This window comes from Solanum tuberosum, unplaced genomic scaffold (assembly GCF_000226075.1).
Source record: "Solanum tuberosum cultivar DM 1-3 516 R44 unplaced genomic scaffold, SolTub_3.0 scf00159, whole genome shotgun sequence".
Taxonomy (NCBI): Eukaryota; Viridiplantae; Streptophyta; class Magnoliopsida; order Solanales; family Solanaceae; genus Solanum; species Solanum tuberosum.
In genome coordinates this window covers 1092861-1114345 of record NW_006239089.1, presented here as the reverse complement: position 1 = coordinate 1114345, position 21485 = coordinate 1092861, and the positions used below count along the sequence as shown (strand labels likewise).

General features: G+C 36.0%; 2 protein-coding genes across 2 annotated transcripts; both read right to left on the bottom strand.

Moving 5' to 3' along the window:
* Positions 1 to 16425: 16425 nt before the first annotated feature.
* LOC107061748 (uncharacterized) lies at positions 16426 to 16878 on the bottom strand. Its single transcript, XM_015311531.1, has one exon. The coding sequence runs from the start codon at positions 16876 to 16878 to the stop codon at positions 16426 to 16428; it is 453 nt and encodes a 150-aa protein (XP_015167017.1).
* A 2345-nt stretch (positions 16879 to 19223) lies between these two features.
* LOC107061747 (uncharacterized) lies at positions 19224 to 20960 on the bottom strand. The gene is made up of 3 exons (XM_015311530.1): positions 20787 to 20960; positions 20162 to 20480; positions 19224 to 20068 (listed from the first exon to the last, which is right to left on the bottom strand). Exons 1-3 carry the CDS (start codon positions 20958 to 20960, stop codon positions 19224 to 19226), a joined length of 1338 nt encoding a protein of 445 aa, XP_015167016.1.
* Positions 20961 to 21485: the final 525 nt, after the last annotated feature.

The window sequence follows — 21485 nt, the reverse complement described above, 5'->3', positions numbered from 1 at the left end:
GTGTACAGTGAGGAGGTGGTGGAGTGGGGTAATTTTTTTTTTATGGATAGTAATACTTTAACCTTTAATTTTTAATTAATATTAATAGTTTATTATTCAATTTTTGTCAAGATGAAATATTTTATCCATGTAGAATGTCATGTGTCAAGGTTTAATCAAATAAAAGGGAGAGTGCATTACACACACCACTGAGGTGTGTTTTTCAAACTAAAAAAATGATAGTTTAGATATGAAACTCACGCTCTCAATAGTTTAGGTATGAAACAAAAAAAAAAGGATTGTTTAGGTGTGTTTTTTGACATTTATCTCTTTTTTTAATTACTATATGCCCAACACATTAAGAAGTAAAATTCATAGTGACTAATGCTAAGAAAAGTCTTATTCAATCATTGATCAATCAACTTTATTTTTTTGTATTATTATATAAACATTTTGTCTTAATTGGAGAAGGAGTTTACTGGTTGGAATCTAAAATTGTTAAGATTGTTTTTAACAATGCTAAAGATAGAAGGTGTCCTTCTAAGGAAATTGGGAGAGGTACGAGCATTATAGCATAGGCCAAAGCAGCTTATTTTGGAGCCAAATGGTGGGTGAAAAATGAATATTCAAACTTTATTTTAGAATGTGATTTTCTGATTATAATTAATATGATCAAGGATATATCTCAAATGGCCTGAAAATTGCTGGATATTATTATGGAGACAAGAAGAATTACTTTACAGGCCAATGCGATTGTTCGACATTGTTTCAGAAAGACGAATTAAGTGACGGACATACTAACTAAATATTGTTTATATAACAAGGACGTCTTGATTTTTTATGGATCAAAAACTTAAATATACAATTTAACCACTTAAATAATCCCTATATAACAATAGTTTAACTTTTTACCTGCATAGCAATAAATTTTTTACAAATCAAAAATAAATAAAAAGTAAATCGATAAATTATAAAACAACAATACACGTTCTTATATTAAATAAAATTTCATTCCTTAGGTTTCTCTTATTTTGTTATTTACCTTCCACAAATCTCTCAATAATTAATCCCTCAATATTTTTATTTCCTTAATTTTCTCCTCTTTTTAAAATTTTTTCTTAAAATATTGAACAAAACAAGTTCTCTTTTTTTCTCTCCACCCTTTTTTCTTCTGAATTTTCTCTCTCTCGTTTTCTTATTTCTCTCTCTTCACGTCTCTTTCTCCTCTCTCTTTTTTATATTTTACCATTTCTCATCCCATTTTATTTTCTGAAAAATTTCTTTGTTCTTTTTTATTTTCCCCCTTCAATTTTTTTTTGGTTAAATTATTTTTTATATCAATGTAGATGGAATATATAATCAAAAATTAAATTTATCATCAATGTATGAATTTATTTATTTTAATTTATTTGGTTATAATTTGATATAATATATTCATTATGGTAAAATTGAATTAGATTAATTTGAACTTGACATCAAAGTTAAATCATATTGTACACCATGTAAATTAGTTTAATGATACTAAAAAGTTGGTATATATATGATTAGATTATGGTGTTACGTATTATAGGGTTGTAACATATAACTAAAATTAACTTTATCATCAATTATAAATCAATATCTTTTATAGTTCTAATCCAACATATCACCAAAAAATTAACCATGCCATACATCAAAGTACATACACTATAACTTATTTCAACTTTAAATCAACAAATCACCATTATTTTTTAACCAACATATCCACCAATTATTTTTAGTTGTTATAGTTATTAAAATTTGAACTTGACACAAAGGTTACACCACATTGTACACCATGCAAATTAGTTTGATGATACTAAAAAGTTGGTATATACTTGAATAGATTTTGGTGCTATACATTTTAGGGTTGGAACATATAACTAAAATCAACCTTACCATCAATTATAAATCAAGTTTTTTTTATTGTTCTAAATTAACATATCACCAAAAAAATTAGTCATACCATACATCAAAGTATATACACTATAACATATTGCAACTTTGAATCAACAAACCACCATTATTTTTTAACCAACAAATCCACCAATTATTTTCAGTTGTTATAGTTATTAAAATTTGAACTTGACACAAAGTTACACCACATTTTACACCATGTAAATTAGTTTGATGATACTAAAAAGTTGGTATATACTTGATTAGATTATGGTGTTATGCATTTTAGGGTTGAAACATATAACTAAAATCAACCTTACCATAAATTATAAATCAATTCTTTTTTATTGTTCTAAATCAACATATCGCCAAAAAATTAGCCACACCCTCCATCAAATTGAAATCAACAAAGTACCAATATTTTAACTATATCATCCATTGAAATATATACACTAAAACATACCACAGTTAAAAATCAATAAATCACCAATTATTGTACCAGATCATCTACCAAAGTATATTCCTTAATACATATCACTATTTAAAATAACATATCATCAATAATTGTATCAAATCGGTCACCAAAGTGTATACACTAAAATATTCTTGTGTTTAAAAATTATTCCGATAATTTATGGACCACATGATACAAATCATATTCACTATAATAATGCAGATCTTTTTCAAATAAACAATTATAATTTTTGGTGTTGAATAAACAACCGGGTTGTTGACATCGGTATTAGCCTTCATCAAACAAGGACTCTTTCGGGGAGTATTATCAAAAGCAACTTTCGTACTCATAATCGATTTATTCAAGAAGCATTTTTTTTTGTATTGTAAGAGATGATTTTGAAAAGAAACACAAAGAGATATTTTCAAGAAGGAGAAACAAACCTTTTCTTGAAAAAGATGAAAAAAAAATGTGCAGCAATGTGTTAATACCAGGAAAAAAAATAGTGCATCAATGGTATTTCTTCGTGTAAGGTTAACAAGAGAGAGAAATTGAGATATTTATTAAAGGAACATATCCAAAAATAATTGTGATTGAGATTCTAAAAATAAAATAAAAGATAAAATATGACTCCTCAAAATTCAGTCCACTAACCAATAAAATAGGACACAAATCGTGTAGATATTTATATTTTATAATAAATTGTCATATTTGTAATTAAAATATTAATGTTGTACATATAAAGACTAAAATAATATTATGTAAATTAAGGTCTTAAATAGTATATTCTTGTAATTTTTCCATTTTTTATCCTAGAGATTTGCCAAAAGATGCAACTGGCCCGTACACCTTTAATAAGATTCGGATGTGTAACAACCTGGTTCCCGTCGTTATAGAAAAGTCAACGGAAAATTTTTTTGGACCGAAAAACTTTTTAGTAGTTACTTGAAATTTTCCAACCTAGTCCAGATTTGGACGAAATCAGAGTCAGTAAGGTCTAGGGAAATCTGGTAACAAATGGGAGATCTAATTACGAATTTGATCACATGAGTAGATAGCTAAGACGTTAAGGAAACCGTACGACTTTACGAAATTGAATTCGGGCGAGTAGAACTCCCAAAACTGATCTTAGCGTGAACAAATAATTTTTGAGTGTCATGGGATAAATGTGTGTTGTAAAATGGGGGTTCAGAACTCTTAATTTAGCTCTCTGTCTCCGTGCAAGCCACCAAGGCGGGATTATTCCTGCCAAGGTGGGGCCGCTGTAGCGGGATGAGGTTTGCTGTGACGGGACAATCGCGACTTAAGTTGAAAATAAACCCCAAAAATGTCATTATTCTGCAAGTTTCGTCTTTGAGAGCTAAGGAACGACCCCAGGTGATTTCTTGAAGGTTTTCCACCCCTTCTATCACTAAAGGTACAAATTTAACTCCCCTAATCGTATTTCGATCCATAGAACGTAGTTTCTTGGGTAATTATCGTTGGGGGAGGGTTTTGATCTGAAGTTAATGGTGGAAAAAGCCCTAATTTGGTTATAATCCGGGTAATTAGGCCTCGTTTATTGATCCTTGCGTTAATTGTATGTTTTTATACCACGAACAAGCGGGAAGAATCTGAAAAGGGAAGATTCAAGTGCCTTAGAGGGATTCAAGCTTGGCTTGAGGTAGATGATGGTTTTGATTTCATGTTGTGTGATATATGTTTGTACTTGCTTCATTATATTTCATGTATGTATGCGAATGTTGCATTATTGATCACACTAATCGTAAATGAGTATGAACGAATAATTATATGCCATGAATCACCTCTTAGTTGTATGATTGTGAGAATGTACATTTTGATTGTGATTGTGGTATTTTGAATGGAGCGGGTGTCACGTTTCGACACGCTAATTGGGATCGGATGTTAAAATAATTAATGATAATTAATAAGGGCATATAAATAGGAGATTCATAAAAAAGAGGAATATTTATATTCCTTGTTTAGCTCAAAGCAGTTAAAATCGTTCAAACAACTTTCTTTTCTTTTGTTAAAAGGTTTCTCTCTCTTCTCAATATTTTCTCTGTTAATTGTCACTCTCATCTAATTCATATTAGTTTTTATTCAATAATCTTCATTTTCTTGTAATGGACGGCTTCTTATTAATATTAATAAAGCATGGTGGTAGATGAGTTTCTTCAGGTTAGTATTCTTTGCGATTTTTTATTTGTATTGGTATACAAATCAAACGAAAAAAATTTATAATTTATGAACAGTGAGATTGGAAAAAATATTTAGATTTTGTTTGTGTATAATACTTTTAATTATGATGTTTTTGGTATGAATATTCATTTTTTGAAATTACATAAAATTTGTTTGAATATAGATTTTGATTTAAACATACATTTTTTGTTTGTTTCTGGTTAAAAAAATTATATAAAATTTATTTGAATTTAGTATACAGGTTATACCATGTTGGTATGATTTTGAAATTATATTGAAATGAATTTCGTATATTATTTATCTTATAAATGACAATTAATAGTTAGAAGTGGTATTATTTTGGTATTATAGTGGCATGATTCTGCTGTGAAAAAGTGACGACTTATGGCATGAAATAGGTATAATTTTGGCATGAAATAGGTATGAAAAATGTGCAGAATAATTATATGAAATTTGTTTACTGATTTCAGATTTTTTGTTGTGTATAATAACTTTAATTATGACATTTTTTGTTAAATGTATAATGTTATATTTTGGTATGAACATTGAATTTGTTCATTATTTGTCTGACCCATTTTTACTTTTTGGTATGTTTCTGGTTAAAAAAAATAGATAATTTTTTTTTTTGAAATATGTATACTACTAATACCAGACAAGTATGTCAATCAATAATATTTTTTGGTACCTATTCTGATTTGATTGAATTTGTTTTGGCATTATATCGTAATTGATTTTGGGAATAATAATGTAATGAATTTGGTATACTGTTTATTTAAGAAATGACAATTAATATTTATAAGTTGGAATTGTTTTAGTATTGTAGTGGCATGATCCTGGTATGAATAATTGATGACTATGACATGAAATAGGTATGAAATGTGTGAATAAGAATTGTATGAAATTTGTATACTAATATAACATATGTACTTTTACTTTGGTATTCTGTAATAACATATGAAATTGTTTACAAATAACATACGTATTTTTACTTTTGTATGCATAAAATGATATGAAATTTGTATACTGAAATAACCTATGTATAGAAGTTATTTGTACTTTTGTATAATGTAATACTGACACAATAATTTATGGTGGAACAGGAAAATATGCAATTCAAAAAGTGTCGGAGAATAAATTATTGTCGCCTGGTTCAAAAAGAACTGTAGGGAGAGCACAACTTGAACGCTGGAAATGGTTTGCTGATGTGAAATTCAAGAGGTTAAGGTTAAGTGCAGTACATGTCGTCGGCAGGGACACAAAAGGAAGACATGTTCAAATTTCCCTTCTGAAAAAAAACATGATTTATTTTTATTTTGATTTGGTTGTTTTATTGTGGCAAAGTCATGTTTTGATTTATTTTGTCTTTTAAGTTAATGAATTATAATTCCAGAACATTTATTATGTGTGGTAGTTAATCATTTGTGTATTCAGTGTTTTTCACATATACTCAAAAACTAGGTAATGCTGGTATGCGATTGATATCGACTGAAAAAATTACGTCAAATCTTAGTACGAAATTGGTATACATTTGGTATCCAACTGATGTCCCAGTGGTAAAATTGAAAAAGCAACATGTAATTGATATTTCAACTGAACTAGCCATCTTAAAACTAGTTAATGTTGTATCCAATTTGTATAAATTTGGTATCAAATTGATATCCCATTGGAAAATTGAAAAATCAACATGTAATTGAAATTTCAACCAAATTAGACAATTCAAACAAGTTAATGTTGTATTCAATTGGTATCCATTTGGTATCCAACAAATATCCCACTGAAAAATGAAAAATAATAATAAATGTAACTGATATTTCAACCAAATTAGACAACCTAAAATAATTTAACATTATATCCAATTGATATCCAATTTATATACACTCAGTATCCAACTTGAAATTTTAGAACAAAGACAAAAAAAATGTATGAAATTGGTATAAATCTGGGAAGAATAATTCTGACAATGTAAAATAATGCATTTTTACATCCCTACTTTATTTAGGGTGAAACATCGCGGTGACTCAAAAACTAATTAATTAATTCAATTTTGAAAGAATTTAAAGAATAAACAAATTTTGAAAGGAGTCGCCACCTAGTTTTAGGAAAACTAGAAAACCAATTAAATAATCTACAAACCATTAGATTCTAGGAAAGGGGTTCAAGTTATTCCGAAAGGAAGGTATTAGGCATCCTTCGAAATCCACAAATGTGGGTCCCGACTGAATTCATTTTTTTCCAAATTGAGGAGGAGATAAAACTATATACAAGTAAAACAAGCATGCAATATACACAAGTAATAAAGTAAACAAGTGATATGAGAAACAACCTAATGTTTGCCGATCGTTAACAGTATACATTATAATGAATATAGTTTTCGAATTTTATTCGAATGGCTTCAATGGGAAGCGACTCTGGGGTACCTGTAAAGACACTTAGTAAAAGTGTTAGTACTAAATGAATATAAATATGAATAAATAACTCAAATAATAATTTTAAAATAAAAATCTAACATGGGAGGCCTTGGAAATCGACGGTAATTTCTTCATCGGCCAATTTTATCAAACAAAGAAATATGAACTTAACTAAATTTCCGTCTTTTATAATGTGGAGGACTCAAAAATCGACGGAGAGATATTCTCATTGACCAATTGTATATACAACATAACACAATAAACAATAATAGCAACAAAATTTTGTAATACAGTAACTAAATATAAACCAACAATATATGAACAGTAACAAAATATAAAATAATATAAAATTCATTGGAAAAAAATTTCCACCCCAAACCATTAAACAAAGAATATGTAACATTATAATGAAAAAAAATAACGACAAAACAAGAGATAACATTCAACAAATAAATAAGAAATAACTAAAATCCAAATCACTGCCTAGCTCATTTGATAAATAAAAAAAAGCGTTAATAAGATAATAAATAAAATTCAAGACTTGAGCAAAAGCAAATAAAAGCAAACTAAAAATCAAAATCAACAAATTACAATGTAAAAGAAGAAATAAAATAATGAGATATTTACAATAACAAAAACATAAAAAACAACAATAAAGTATCTAAACTAACAAATTTTTTCTATGGACCAAATTATAAGATTAACGCACAACAGTAGCCGTAGCAACATAATTAAGGCAGAATATAAACGGAAATAAATAAAGCAACCAAAATTGGCTAAATAAAGAAAAGACACTCTGGAGAAGATGATGTTAGCAAGTGCAGTGAAGAACTAACAAGCTGTATGGTTATGTTAGGTATATCATTTAAAAGTTAGTTACAAGTTGATGAGGTGGCAGTAGTTAGTTACAAAGTTGTTAAGAGATATTTTGCACCCTTTCATTGATAATGTAGTATAAAAGGGCGTACATGTACATATTCATTGCATCAAGACATTAATACAATCTTCTCTTCTTTCTTCTTCCTTCAAATGCTCTATAATTGCTTCTAGTTCTCAACCTCCATTTATGGAGTTATCATGGTATCAGATCCCTCGATCGTGAAGGGGTAAACAACAAGTAGCTAAGCAAAAGGACCTCAGGTTCACCATTGTTCAAAGGTGGATTGAAAGGAAACATCAAAAGTAAAGCTCAACAACAATGGCGAATGGAAGTGCATCTGAGGAAACAAGCACTGGAAATGGAACTTCAACTCAAGCTGTACTCCCAGTAATTGATCACAATCATCTGTTATTTCTTTAACACACTGATACTCCAGGTAGTTCTCTGATCTCTTTTCAGTTATCTGGTTCAGAAAACTATGCTTTGTGGAGTAGGTCTTTTAGGATTGGATTGGTAGGGAAAAACAAGCTAGGCTTTGTAGATGGACGATTTCCTAAGTCCATGTTTGAACCAATTCTGTTTGATTAGTGGGAAAAGTGCAATGTTGTAGTATTAAGCTGGATTATGAATGTTGTATGACTAGGACTTCTAAGCTCTGTAGTGTATGCTTCAGATGCACAAAAAGTGTGTCTAGAACTGAGAAAAGGTTTGATACAGTAAATGGATCTAAGATTTTTCAATTGCATAGAGAGATTCACACACTGGTGCAAGGAACTATGTCTGTTGCTGACTATCATTCTAGGCTAAGAGATCTTTGGGATGAATATGATGCTCTTATGCCTTGTCCTAGTTGTCCCTGTCCAGAGTCGAAGAAATTTGGTGAACACTGTGACTATCAAAGACTCTTACAGTTCCTTATGGGACTAAATGAGTCCTACTCAACTCCTAGAAGTCAGATTCTCATGATGAGTCCAATGCCAACACTTAACAAGGCTTATGCTCTTATTATTGATCAAGAGAGTAAGAGAAATCTATCTAGTTCTGCTTCTAATAGGTCAGGGGTGATAGAAGGAACAATAATGTATACTCATAGAAGCAACACCTACAGTGGTGGAGCAGGTACATCTAAAAACTCTTTTCCAAGTGGAGCAAGTGGTTCATATTCAAGAGGATCTGGTGATGGATATAACAGTGGTGCCAGTACTTCTGGAGGAAGTTACAAAGCCAGGGTGTGTGTGAACACTGTGGGTGTATAGGTCATTCTAAGGGACAATGCTTTAAAATTGTTGGATATCCGTCAGATTTCAAATTTAAGAGGAAGTCAAATATGTATGCTAATCAAACTACTGCTTCAGAGGAGTGTGGACATGGGGTCAGGGTTAACAACAATTCACTCTTAAATCAATCAGAAGTTGGTGCAGGGTTAATAATGGCACACTCTTCACTTCAGATCAATAACAACAGATACTACAACTCCTTACAAAATCTGGAGGTGACAAGGTAGGAGAGTCATCTGCAAACATTGCCACTGTTGCAAATGCAGGTAGCTCGCTTACAACTCTATCTTGTAATAGTGTTGTAGCAGTAAATGGATTATTGATACACGAGCCTTTCATCATATTACATCTAACATGGATATTATTGACAAAACTAAGAAAATACCTCCCCATACAGAAAATAGGGTACATCTACTAAATGGAAAAAAATGTGTCAGTATCATATGTTGGCAAGTTTTATGTGTTCACAGATCAATCCATTTCTAATATTCTCTTTATTCCCGAGTTCAAGTGCAACTTACTATCAGTTTCAAAGCTCACCAATGAGTTATAGTGTATGGTAGCATTTTTTCCTGACTTCTGTGTTTTCCAGGACCTCTCTATTGGTCAAGTGAAGGGGATTGGTAAAGAAGAACATGGACTCTACATTCTTCATGAAGAACCAAGCAACACTCCAAAGAAGTTACTCAATACTACTAGTGCAGTACCTGTATCTGCTAAGTCTTTTTCTAGTGATGTTTGGCATAAGAGGTTAGGACATGCTCCAATTGATGTAATAAAGAGACACGAGTCTCTCAGATATCTAAACCTCATAGACAACTTTCATTGCACTGTGTGCTCTGTAGCTAAACAATCAAAACTTCCATTTTCTTTAAGTGTTCATAACACTACTGCTATATTTGAGTTGATTCACTGTGATTTGTGGGGACCTCATAAAGTTCTTACTTATAATGGAAAGAGGTACTTTATTACAATTGTAGATGATTTTAACAGATACACTTGGGTGTTTTTGAATACTTCCAAAGCTTACTCAATAGTTGGAATCAAACATTTCCTTACAAGAGTTCAGAATTTATTTTCCACAAGTGTTAAAACATTTAGGTCTGACAGTGTCTGTGAGTTTCTAATTCAGAATCTATTGAGTGAAATGGGAATTGTACATCAGACTACTTGTGTCTATACCCCACAACAAAATGAGGTTGCTAAAAGAAAGCATACAACCATTCTTGATATGGCCAGAACTCTAAGGTTTCAATCATTTATACCTTTGAGGTTCTGGGGAGAGTGTGTCCTTACAACTGTGTATCTTTTAAACAAACTTCCTATCAGGTTACTAGGCTACAAATCCTCATTTGAGAAACTGTATATGCATCCTCCAAACTTATCTCACCTCAGGGTATTTGGCTGTTTGTGTTATGCTTCTAGTCCTAAGAAACCTGATAAGTTCTCTGCCAGGGCTGTTCCTGCAGTATTTATGAGATACTCATCCACACAAAAGGGCTATATTCTCTATGATCTTTATGCCAAGATGATTTTTGTCAATAGACATTATTGCGGTCTAATCGCACACGCAAGTGCACGTGATCGTACAAGTAATAAAGTGACTCTTTTCGAGAGTCGGGTATCGTACCCACAAGGACTCACACTTAGAAACTATTAATTTCTCTAGTTCTCAGTTAACCACAAATGTATTTCCAGATTTAAAGAGTTGTTTATTTCTATTTCTAAATTTTAAAACAAAATGTAAATACAAGATTCAGTTTCACGGGTTTCAAACAATGATTTGGGAAAGATCCAGGGCTGCAGCTTCTATCAAGATTCATGCAATCAATATCATTTGTATGGGTAGTTATTAACTGTCGAATCAATGAATCACAGGGTTAGATGTATGATCATGGTCTCCCGACCTCTAATTGCCTACGATAGATAACACCTTAACTACATCGTTGAGAGGGGATAAACTGATTACCTACCGAGCATTAAGTTATCTTCTTGTATGGTGATCCAAGCGAGGTCTCTAGGTATATCCCTATCCTAGAAACGAATCAACCCTAGCTATATAGAGTTCAACAAACTCCTTATGCCCCATGTTCTATCCTCTTATTCCTCTCCCGAGTTCAATTTGGACTATACATTTATTTCTATGGTGATCAATTATGAAATATGGAAAATAAGAACACAAGAAAGATTCATGTGATGGTCAATAATAAACCCAACAAAACTCAATCAATTGCAATCATCTTGTAGCCACAACCCTAGAACTAGGGTATTTAGCTACTCATAGTCCAACATTTAATCATACAATGGTTATGAATAATCAAACGATTGGAAGGAAAAAAGTTTAAGAAATAACCCTAAAGCTGAAGAAAAACGTTCTTCCAAATCGTCGTCCTTTAAAACCCAGAAAAAGCTCCTTAATAAAATAAAATAAAACCCTGTTTATACTAAAAGACAAAACGGCCAAATCTGGTACTCAGGCATGCGATGCGCGATGACTTCCAAATTTCAAGTCCACAATACTTTTGCCTTTTGCGCGACGCGCGAGCATCACAATGTGTTTTGCCTAGAAGTTGATTTTTGTAACCCACATTCTGCATTCAACCGCGCGACGCAGAGAGAACTCGTAAATGCCTTGGTGCATTTTCCTTAGCTTCTTCCTTGTTCTCTTTTGACTCGAATCTTCAGATTTCTTACTTTATCCCTTTTGGTGCTCGTTTCTCCCATTAAGCATTCCTACACAACTAATCATATTGGTTAGCTCATAAATAAGCAAATGACTCGATAAGACTACAAAAAAATACATTTTGAATTCAAACTAAGCGTAACTGCAAGCATAATTAGCATTCTAGGCATATAAATATGCCTAAGATCACTACCCCACACTTAAAGCTTTGTTCGTCCTCGAACAACTACTAACAACTCCTAGACCTAGACTCACTACCTTGGATTGTGCATCCACTACTAACTTCCAAGGTTCTGTTCACAATTCACACTGCATGTTTTCATTTATAATACGCATAACTCATGTAGATGACTGGACAACTTTTTGCAACCAACGCATTCACAACATATGCACCATTACCTATCACATATCTTTCATACAACAAGTGCCCTTCACTCCAAGGAATAGTCCATGCACTCGAGTTAGCCCATTGAATATAATTTAAGGACTTTGCAGACAATATACACTCTCACTCAGCAAACAAAATCACACATGTATGCACTGAGAACCATAAGCTTGCCCATTATGTACATCTCTACTAATAAAGTGTAAAATGCTCAAAATCAAACATGACTTGGTTTCGTTGTGTTGCAGGCTTAAGGTGGGAGAGGATTCATTTAGATGAGATTAGTGACTCGTCCTCCCTAATGCACTATGTTCAGCTCTCTTCTTTCATTCACAACTTTTTCTTTTCATTAGCCCCTTCTTCTTCATAAGATTTAACTAGTGTTACTAACCTTGCCTTATTGCTTACTTGCCCCTTTATTTCCTCAATTATTTTTATTTTTTTTATTCAACACTAGCCACCCTTTACTCGGAGATTTCTCTTGAGTTAAGGTGCACATTGTCCTTTTTAGGACCAGGGCCAATCTCAGATTCACAATCATGGGGTATCAGTTACCTTTCTTTCATTCTTCCTAACAACTACGCATTTCCACCCTATCTACTCTTTCCGTTGTTTTTACCTTTCTTCCTAACATAGTGCATTAGGGGTTAGGATCAAAACTACGGTATCAATAAAAAGGGATTCGGTTTATTATGTGGGTTAGAACAAAATCAAGGCTAAAAGGCTCAATTGGGCTAGACTAAGGATCTTCTTTCTGAACAAGCTCAAATTTCAAACAATTCAAACAAAGCCTGTTATCACCTTTCAAACATAATACCACTTGTATTTCGCTTCAATAACAACCTGGGCAAGTTTTAGACTCAGATGCAATCATGGATATCATACAAAACTCACCGCTCATGGCACAAGTTGTACTCAGAATGGATTAATCACAACACAATCATTTCACGCAAAAGGTTCAAATTAAGCTTAAGTTGCACATTCAAATCATATACAGGAATTCACTGCATTCATACATCAATTTCAACCATGTTTTTCATACATCAGAGATTTTCAGCTTCAGCACAACCAAGCCTAAGACTCAATGACGAAATTGCCCTTAAGACGACCGTCATCCATCTATCATTGGTCATCTTGACTCAATCTATGACTACTGATTCAATCCTAGAAACAAAATCTTTTTGTATTTTTGTACGGTTCAAAGGGACTATCCTTGGCTAAAGAACCGAAAATAACTACCAAGGAACCCAAAATCAAACAAAACAGAAAACAATGTTCAACCCAATATATGTACTAATCAGATATGTTTTCTACCTTCACCCCACATTTATACAATTGCACTGTCCCCAGTGTATGTCAAAATCTCAATAAAGTTCGAAAAGGTAAAGTGAAAAAGAAACTCCCTGATCAGTCCTCCGTTATATCACCCCCATTGGCCTCAGCCTCGGCCTGTATGGGGTCTATCTCCTCATCCGAATCAGAATCCACATCTGAGCCGGTACGCAAGTTCTCTTCATCAGTCAGGATATCATTCTCAGTCAGCTCCCGGAACTCAGGACTTATGCCAAGTAATGCTTTAGCTTGATAATTCAGAAGATAACGCCTGTTGACCTCCTCTATTTCCAGATCAGTAGATGGCCGGCCACCAGTTTTGTGTCATAGCATCTCCAGGCCATACATCCTAAACATGATTAAATTATCTCTCATGTGGCGCTCTGCGGTGGTGAGTATTGGGCCGAAGTTAGTGTCCGGCCCCTTTGTGCGAGTGATGTCCACCGATGCTGGATAAAGTGGTGCCATGTAATCTAAATTCTCTTCAGGGACACCTGCAACACGACACATTTTGGTAATCAGACTACAAAATGCATACCTATGCTCTTTGTGAACCCGGGCTTTCCTCATTGAAGATTTTATGATGGCTCCGATGTTCAGCTTCATGCCAGTCATCAAAGCATAAACTAGGCACACCCGATCACACGTGATATCAGTGTAATGTAACCCCGGGATCAGATAGTTCATCACCACCTTTAGCCAAACACGTGTCTCCCACAGCATGCGGGCGTAGGGGAGAGATTTATGATATCTTTTCTCACTGTGCTTAGTCCATTGTGCTATGGACTGTGGCCCGCATAGCATATGGCGGACGGCCTGGTATGGAGGGTGTATGTTCAGCCTTGTCAACACTACTAGGTCGGTGTCTTCCGGTGTACCCAATATATCATTAATACATGTGGGAGTGATGGGCACATTTTTACCATGCACCGTCACATAGTGGGATTGCGCCTCGGGTGTCTAGTTGGCGTAAAACTTCCGGACCATATGCAAGTTACATTCGTCTGGGTCAGCAAAGATGAACTCCATGCAGAGCTCTCTAATTTGCCTCCGAAACTGGGGGAACTCATGTGTCAGACTGTCCCCATCAACACAGATATCAAAAAAATAATTGGCCTCGGTGTGCTTCTTATACCAAGCCTTTCCTTCTTTGGTGACATCCTTCACCCTTACTCACCTAGTTTGACCCCTTGGAAGTGCGGGTGCGGGTGGGACATTCCCACTCCGAACACGTTTCCTATTGCTTGATGTGGCCACTTTCTTGCCAGGTCTGTGTGAGCTAGACATGGTAACCAGTAAAATATACGAAAGTTCAGCCCCCATGACTGCAAAACAATGATAATAATATGGGTGGTGTGCGCACACCACCCCACACTTAGTTCAGTGTAGTCTCATCTTAGGTACTCAGACTTCCCACAATTTACCAGCAACATACTCAAGTAATTACCAAGCTCGTAAAATTGGTGAGGCATCGCAATATCAGAGACAATCACAAAACAATTGGAAAATGTTACTGAAGACTTCACACAAGTAATATAGACCCCTGAGTACACACTACCACCCAACAAACATTTCCTAGCAACAGTAATCCTTCACTCTGTGTTTGCCAAAATAGTATCTACTCAAGATACTAGACCTTCAATAGTCGAGGTAGTCAAACCCCCATACTACCTCTCAATTCAAGCAAGCTAACTCAATTCACTGCAAACACTACATCAATCATTAACTATTCAGACACAATTGATTACGAGCAAGCATAACCCACAAATCTTTACCTCATGCAAGATCAACAACAGTGAACATTAAGTGATTTTTACTCAAGAAGTAAAAATCACCTATAACCACAGTATCGCCCAACGCAGAAACCTATGATTAACCAAGGCACATTACACGTAGGGAATTGAGTACACCTAAAAACAATTTGTCAAACATTCCCACATACTATACCCTAGTAGTTTAACCCAAGAATCAGGCAACACTGTATTTCTACTCAGACTTTGAAACACACATAGCCCAACACGAAACACACGATAATGACAAAATAAAACACCCTTCCCAACTCCCTGAAAATCGACCAACCAACAACCCATGGAAGACATCTCAAACTGTCCCAGAATTGCAACAACAAAATAAGAGCACATACCTAGCGACGCGGAGTTTCGAAAAAATGAAGAAGAGCAAGAAGGGCATAGTTGCGCGACACGGGACTCCTTGAAGAAATTCGCAGAGGTAAAGGGAAGGGGTGAAAATCGTGGTGAATGTAGTGAAAAAGGGAAAATATGGGGAATTTAGGGGGAGAAATTGGGGTTTAAAAAGGCTTGGGGTCGGGTAATGTCCAACGAAATCGGGTAAAACCTGGTTAGTTAATGAAAACGAAATTTACTCACCTAGGGCACGACAAGCGGCTGGCATGGAGTCCACTGAAAATTTAATTCCAGGCGAGGCCAATATTTGACCCTTGCTCCGCGTCGCGGGGATAGCACGGTAATGTCTTATTTTTGACGTAAAAGTAACTTACCGTCGAACTTGAAATTCTAGACCTCCTCCGCGACGTGCCACATACATGGAGTCCTCTGCCTCAAATGGTATCAGGCGAGGCAAAATTATTCCCCGCCTCCGTGACGCACTCCCTACACGGAGTTGCCTTGGGCAAAATTTTCTCATCCTGCATATTATCAGTTCAACACCCATTAAAAATAACATGATGGGTTGCCTCCCATCCAGCGCCTTAGTTTTGGTCGTGGCACGACGCATATTTTTGTATTTTTCTTGATATATCCTTTTTTTCTACTAATTCCTTAGAACTGAAATAACCAAATAAGAACAAATAAATCCTAACTATTACAATGGTTCACAGGTTGCCTCCCGTGTAGCATCTGATTTAACGTCGCGGCACGACCCATCTCATGACTCATTCGTCATTCAATATGGGTGCTTCAAGCTCACGATCTACATCCTTACCAAAGTAGTGCTTGACCTGTTGACCATTTACAAGTAACGTAGAGCTCTTGTCCTTGTTTCGTAGTTCTACAACACCATGTTGAGTCATCCTCACCACCTCAAACAGACCACTCCACTTAGACCGAAGCTTCCTTGGGAAAAACCTCAATATAGAATTGAAAAGTAACACTAACTGACCAGGTTCAAAGGTGCGTGACACAATATGCTTGTCATGCCACCTTTTGGTCTTCTCTTTATACAGCTTTGCATTTTCATAGGTGTGAAGCCTAAACTCTTTTAGCTCGTGCAGCTGTGTGATCCTCTTTCTGCCTGCTAACTCAGCATCTGGATTCAGTTTCTTAATCTCCCAATATACCCTATGCTCTAACTTAGCTGGTAAGTGACAAGCTTTCCCAAACACCATTCAATAAGGAGAAGTCCCTATTGGTGTCTTGTAAGCAGTCCGATATGCCCATAAGGCATCATCTAACTTGTTAGCCCAATCTCTTCTTTGGGTATTCACAGTCTTTTGGAGGATCTATTTGACGTCCCTGTTTGATACCTCTACCTGTACGCTAGTTTGGGGATGATATGTTGTAGCCACTTTGTGTTGCACCCCATATTTCGCTAACAGACTATGAACTAAGTTATTGATAAAATGCTTACCTCCATCACTAATTATCGCCCTTGGCGTTCCAAACCTGGTGAAGATGTGCTTTCGAATGAACTTGACAACCACTTTGGCATCATTTGTTAGCAATGCAACAACCTCCACCCACTTAGACACGTAGTGCACAACGACTAGAATGTATTAATTACCCCGGGACTATGGGAATGGTCCTATAAAGTCTATTCCCCACACATCAAAGATCTCCACCTCTAGTATGTTGTTCAATGGCATCTCATGCCTTTTCAAAATGGTGCCCATCCTTTGACACTGATCGTAACCTTTCACAAACAAAGCAACATTTTTAAACAGAGTAGGGCAAAAGAAATCAGATTGCAATACCTTATGCGCAGTTCTTTCGCCTTCATGATGTCCACCATATGGCGACGCGTGGCAACTCTCCAACACTTGTGTCGCCTTTGCTCAACTATACACCTTCTAATCATCTAATTCGGACCCTGCTTGAACAAATAGGGCTCATCCCATATATAAAAACGGGCATCATACTTTAACCTCTGCTTTTGATATGTTGATGCCCAGGTGGAAATAAACCACTCACCAGAAAATTCACAATATCTGCATACCAACGCACCTGAGCAATGTCCAAAGCAAGCAACTGCTCATCAGGAAACTCTTCACGAATCTGCCTTTCAATTTTCACATGAGACGAATCCTCTAGGCGGGACAGATGATCAGCTATTTGGTTCTTAGTTCCCTTTCTATCTCATATTTCTAGGTCAAACTCTTGCAGCGGCAGGATCCACCTAATCAACCTAGGTGTGGAATCCTTCTTGTTGAACAAATACCGAATGGCCTCATGATCAGTGTAGACTATCACTTTGGTTCCCACCAAGTATGACCTGAACTTGTCGAATGCAAACGCCAATGCCAACATCTCCTTCTCAGTAACTGTATAATTCGATTGAGCTGCCTCAAGTATTTTGCTCGCATAGTAGATGGAGTGAAACACCTTGTCTTTTCTCTGCCTAAGCACTGCCCTAACTGCTATATCACTAGCATCACACATCAGCTCGAAAGGAAGCTCCCAATTTGGAGTAATAAGAATATGAGCCTCAATCAACTTCTTTTTCAACATCTCAAAAGTCTGCAAACATTTTTCATCAAACACAAGTTTCATCTCTTTCTCTAATAAGTTGCACATAGGTCTTGCAGTTTTAGAGAAGTCCTTGATGAACCTCCTGTAAAAACCAGCATGTCCAAGAAAGCTTCGCACTCCCTTCACTGATATTGGTGGTGGCAACTTCTCAATCACTTCCACCTTCGCTTTGTCTACTTCTGGCCCACTCTTAGAGATCTTGTGCCCCAACACAATTCCTTCTTTGACCAGAAAGTGACACTTCTCCAAGTTCAGCACCAGATTGGTCTCCACACATCTAGCAAGAACTCTATCAAGATTAGATAAACAAAGTTCAAACGACTCACCGAACATCGAGAAATCGTCCATGAACACTTCAGCCAAATCTTCCACCATATCATGGAAGATTGCCATCATACATCTCTGAAATATGGCTGGGGAATTGCACAAGCCAAATGGCATGCGTTTGAACGCATACATGCCATATGGGCAAGTGAATGTCGTCTTCTTTTGATCCGCAGGTGCAATGACGATCTGATTATACCCTGAATAACCATCAAGGAAACAGTAATACTCTTGGCCAGCCAACCTGTCTAACATTTGATCAATAAACGATACCAAATAGTGGTCCTTCTTGGTGGCTTCATTGAGTTTTCTGTAGTCCATGTATATCCTCCACCCAGTTACTGTTCTTATGGGGATCAACTCATTTTTCTCATTGGTTACAACTGTCATTACTCCCTTCTTAGGCACACACTGCACTGGACTTAGCCATTTACTGTCAGATATTGGGTACACAATCCCCATATCCATCCACTTGATGACTTCTTTTCTGACAACATCCTTCATCAATGGATTTAGTCTCCGCTGATGCTGTCACTTGCCTTGTACCCTTCTTCCATATATATTTTGTGCATACACAGTGCATGACTAATACCATGGATATTAGACTTTTGCCATCCAGAGCTGCTTTTCTCTTCTTCAAAATGAGTAGTGCGGCTTTCGCCTATTCGTCAGATAAATCTGCAGACAAAATAACCGGTAAAGTTTCATCTTTACCCAAAAATACATACCTGAGGTGGGCTGGCAGTGTTTTTAACTCCAATTTGGGTGCTTCTTCAATGAAGGGTTTAGGTGGAAGACCCAACACCCTATTCAGAGGCTCCCAGCTCTCTCCAGCAGTAACCATAGGAGACACATCAAGGAATTGCACCATTTCATTTGCCTCAACATCCACATATATGTCATCACCCACTAACACTCGCTCTAGAGGATCCTTAGCTGCAATATATTTAGCTTCTGCCTCAAGATCTATCACGGTTATGGCAGACAACTCCTCATACACAACAGGAAATTTTAAGGCTTTGTATACATCAAACACCTCCACTTTATCATGAGCTCTCATAGTAAGCTGCCCAACTGTTACATCTATCATTGCTCTACCAGTCGCTAAGAAAGGTTGTCCTAAGATGAAAGGGATCTCAGGATCAGACTCGAAATTCAATACTACAAAGTCTACTGGGAAAATCAGAGATACCACTTGTACTAACACATCTTCCACAACACCCTCATGTCTAGCTACAGATCTATCCGCCAACTGCAAAATTATGGTAGTTGGTTTAGGACTACCCAACCCCAATTTTTTGTACAGAGAAGTTGGCATCAAGTTTATACTCGCTCTTAGATCACACAATCCTAGAGCATGGATGCTTTGCCCTATAGTAATCTGCACAGTAAAGCTACCCGGATCTTTTAGTTTAATGGGCAGCTTGTTCTGAATTCTAGAGCTGCACTCTTCAGTAAGTGCCACACTCTCATACTCTGTCAGCCTCCTTTTGTTTGCTATGATCTCTTTCACATACTAAGCATACCTGGGTATACCCTACAAAACATCCACCAATGGCAAGTTAATGTGAACTTGTCTTAGGAGAGAGAGAAACTTACCAAAACATTCGTCCTCCTTTTGTTTCTTGAACTTCTGAGGAAATGGAAGGGGTGGTCTCACTATTGGTTGCACGCTTTCTTCCGGTGCAACTACTTCATTCTCCTTAAGCTCACCCTCTTTGGGTTCACTCTTTGTGTTTATAACTTCAGTGTTTCTTTCCTTAGGAGTTAACTCCTGCAATTGCAAACCACTGCGTGTGCTTACTGCATTCACCTGCTTAGGATTTGGGTCAGTGTTTCCAGGCAAATCTCTTTGCGGTCGTGAATTTTGGGCACTAGCAAACTGCCCAAATTGCTTCTCCAGATTATGTGTGGCTAACTGATTATTCCTCACATCACTAGCTAACTAGGCTAGATCAAACATAATCTTTTTCAGCATCTCCTCCACACTCATGTTTTTGATTTGCTACTTGGGTTGCTCCCTTTGTGCCTGTGGTTGATAACCATTGGCATTGCCTTGTGGTTTATAATGGTTTTGCCCTTTGCCCTGGTTCTGATTTCCACCCCAAGAAAAGTTTGGGTGGTTACGCCAATTTGGGTTATAAGAATTTTCATAGTTTTGTTGGCCTCCTCCTCTCTAGGCATTCCTTACAAAATTAACAGAATCTGGGTTTGCACCACATACCTCTGCATCGTGATTGCTACCTCCGCAAATCTTACACCAAGACGGTGGTTGTTGAATTGCATTTACCTGCGCAGGCTGTTGTCCCAATGCCATGTTGCTGAAATGTGTACTCATCATATTCTGCATAGCAGAAATCTGTGCAGTTAGAGCTATTATCACATCTACTTCCAGCATACCTGCAGTTTTCTGTACTATAGGTTTTATTCCCCTTTCGTTCCACTACGAATTACCCTGAGAGATCCGGTTCAACAAGGTGAATAGTTCTGCATAAGTCTTTTCTAAAGCTTGTCCACCTCAGCTAAATCAAGTAAAATCTTGGTGTTAGGCTCCAACCCTTCAATGAAAGTATTGACTAACACCTCATTAGATTGTTGATGATGAGGGTAGCTCATCAACATCGATTTAAACCTGTCCCAAGCTTGGTACAAGTTTTCACCACCTTTCTGCCTAAAACTCAGAATATCACTCCTCAGCTTAGCTATTTTTCCAAATGGAAAGAATCTGATGAAGAATTTCTGTGCCAAATCGTCCTAGGTGGTAATTGAATTTGCAGGCTCTAAGTTCAACCATTTTTTTGCTTCCCCAAGCAAAGAGAAAAGGAATAAGCTGAGCCTCACGTAATTTTTATTCACCCCAGTTGGAGTGTAAGTATCACTAATCTCGAGGAAGTTCTGAATGTGAACTGTGGGATCCTCATGT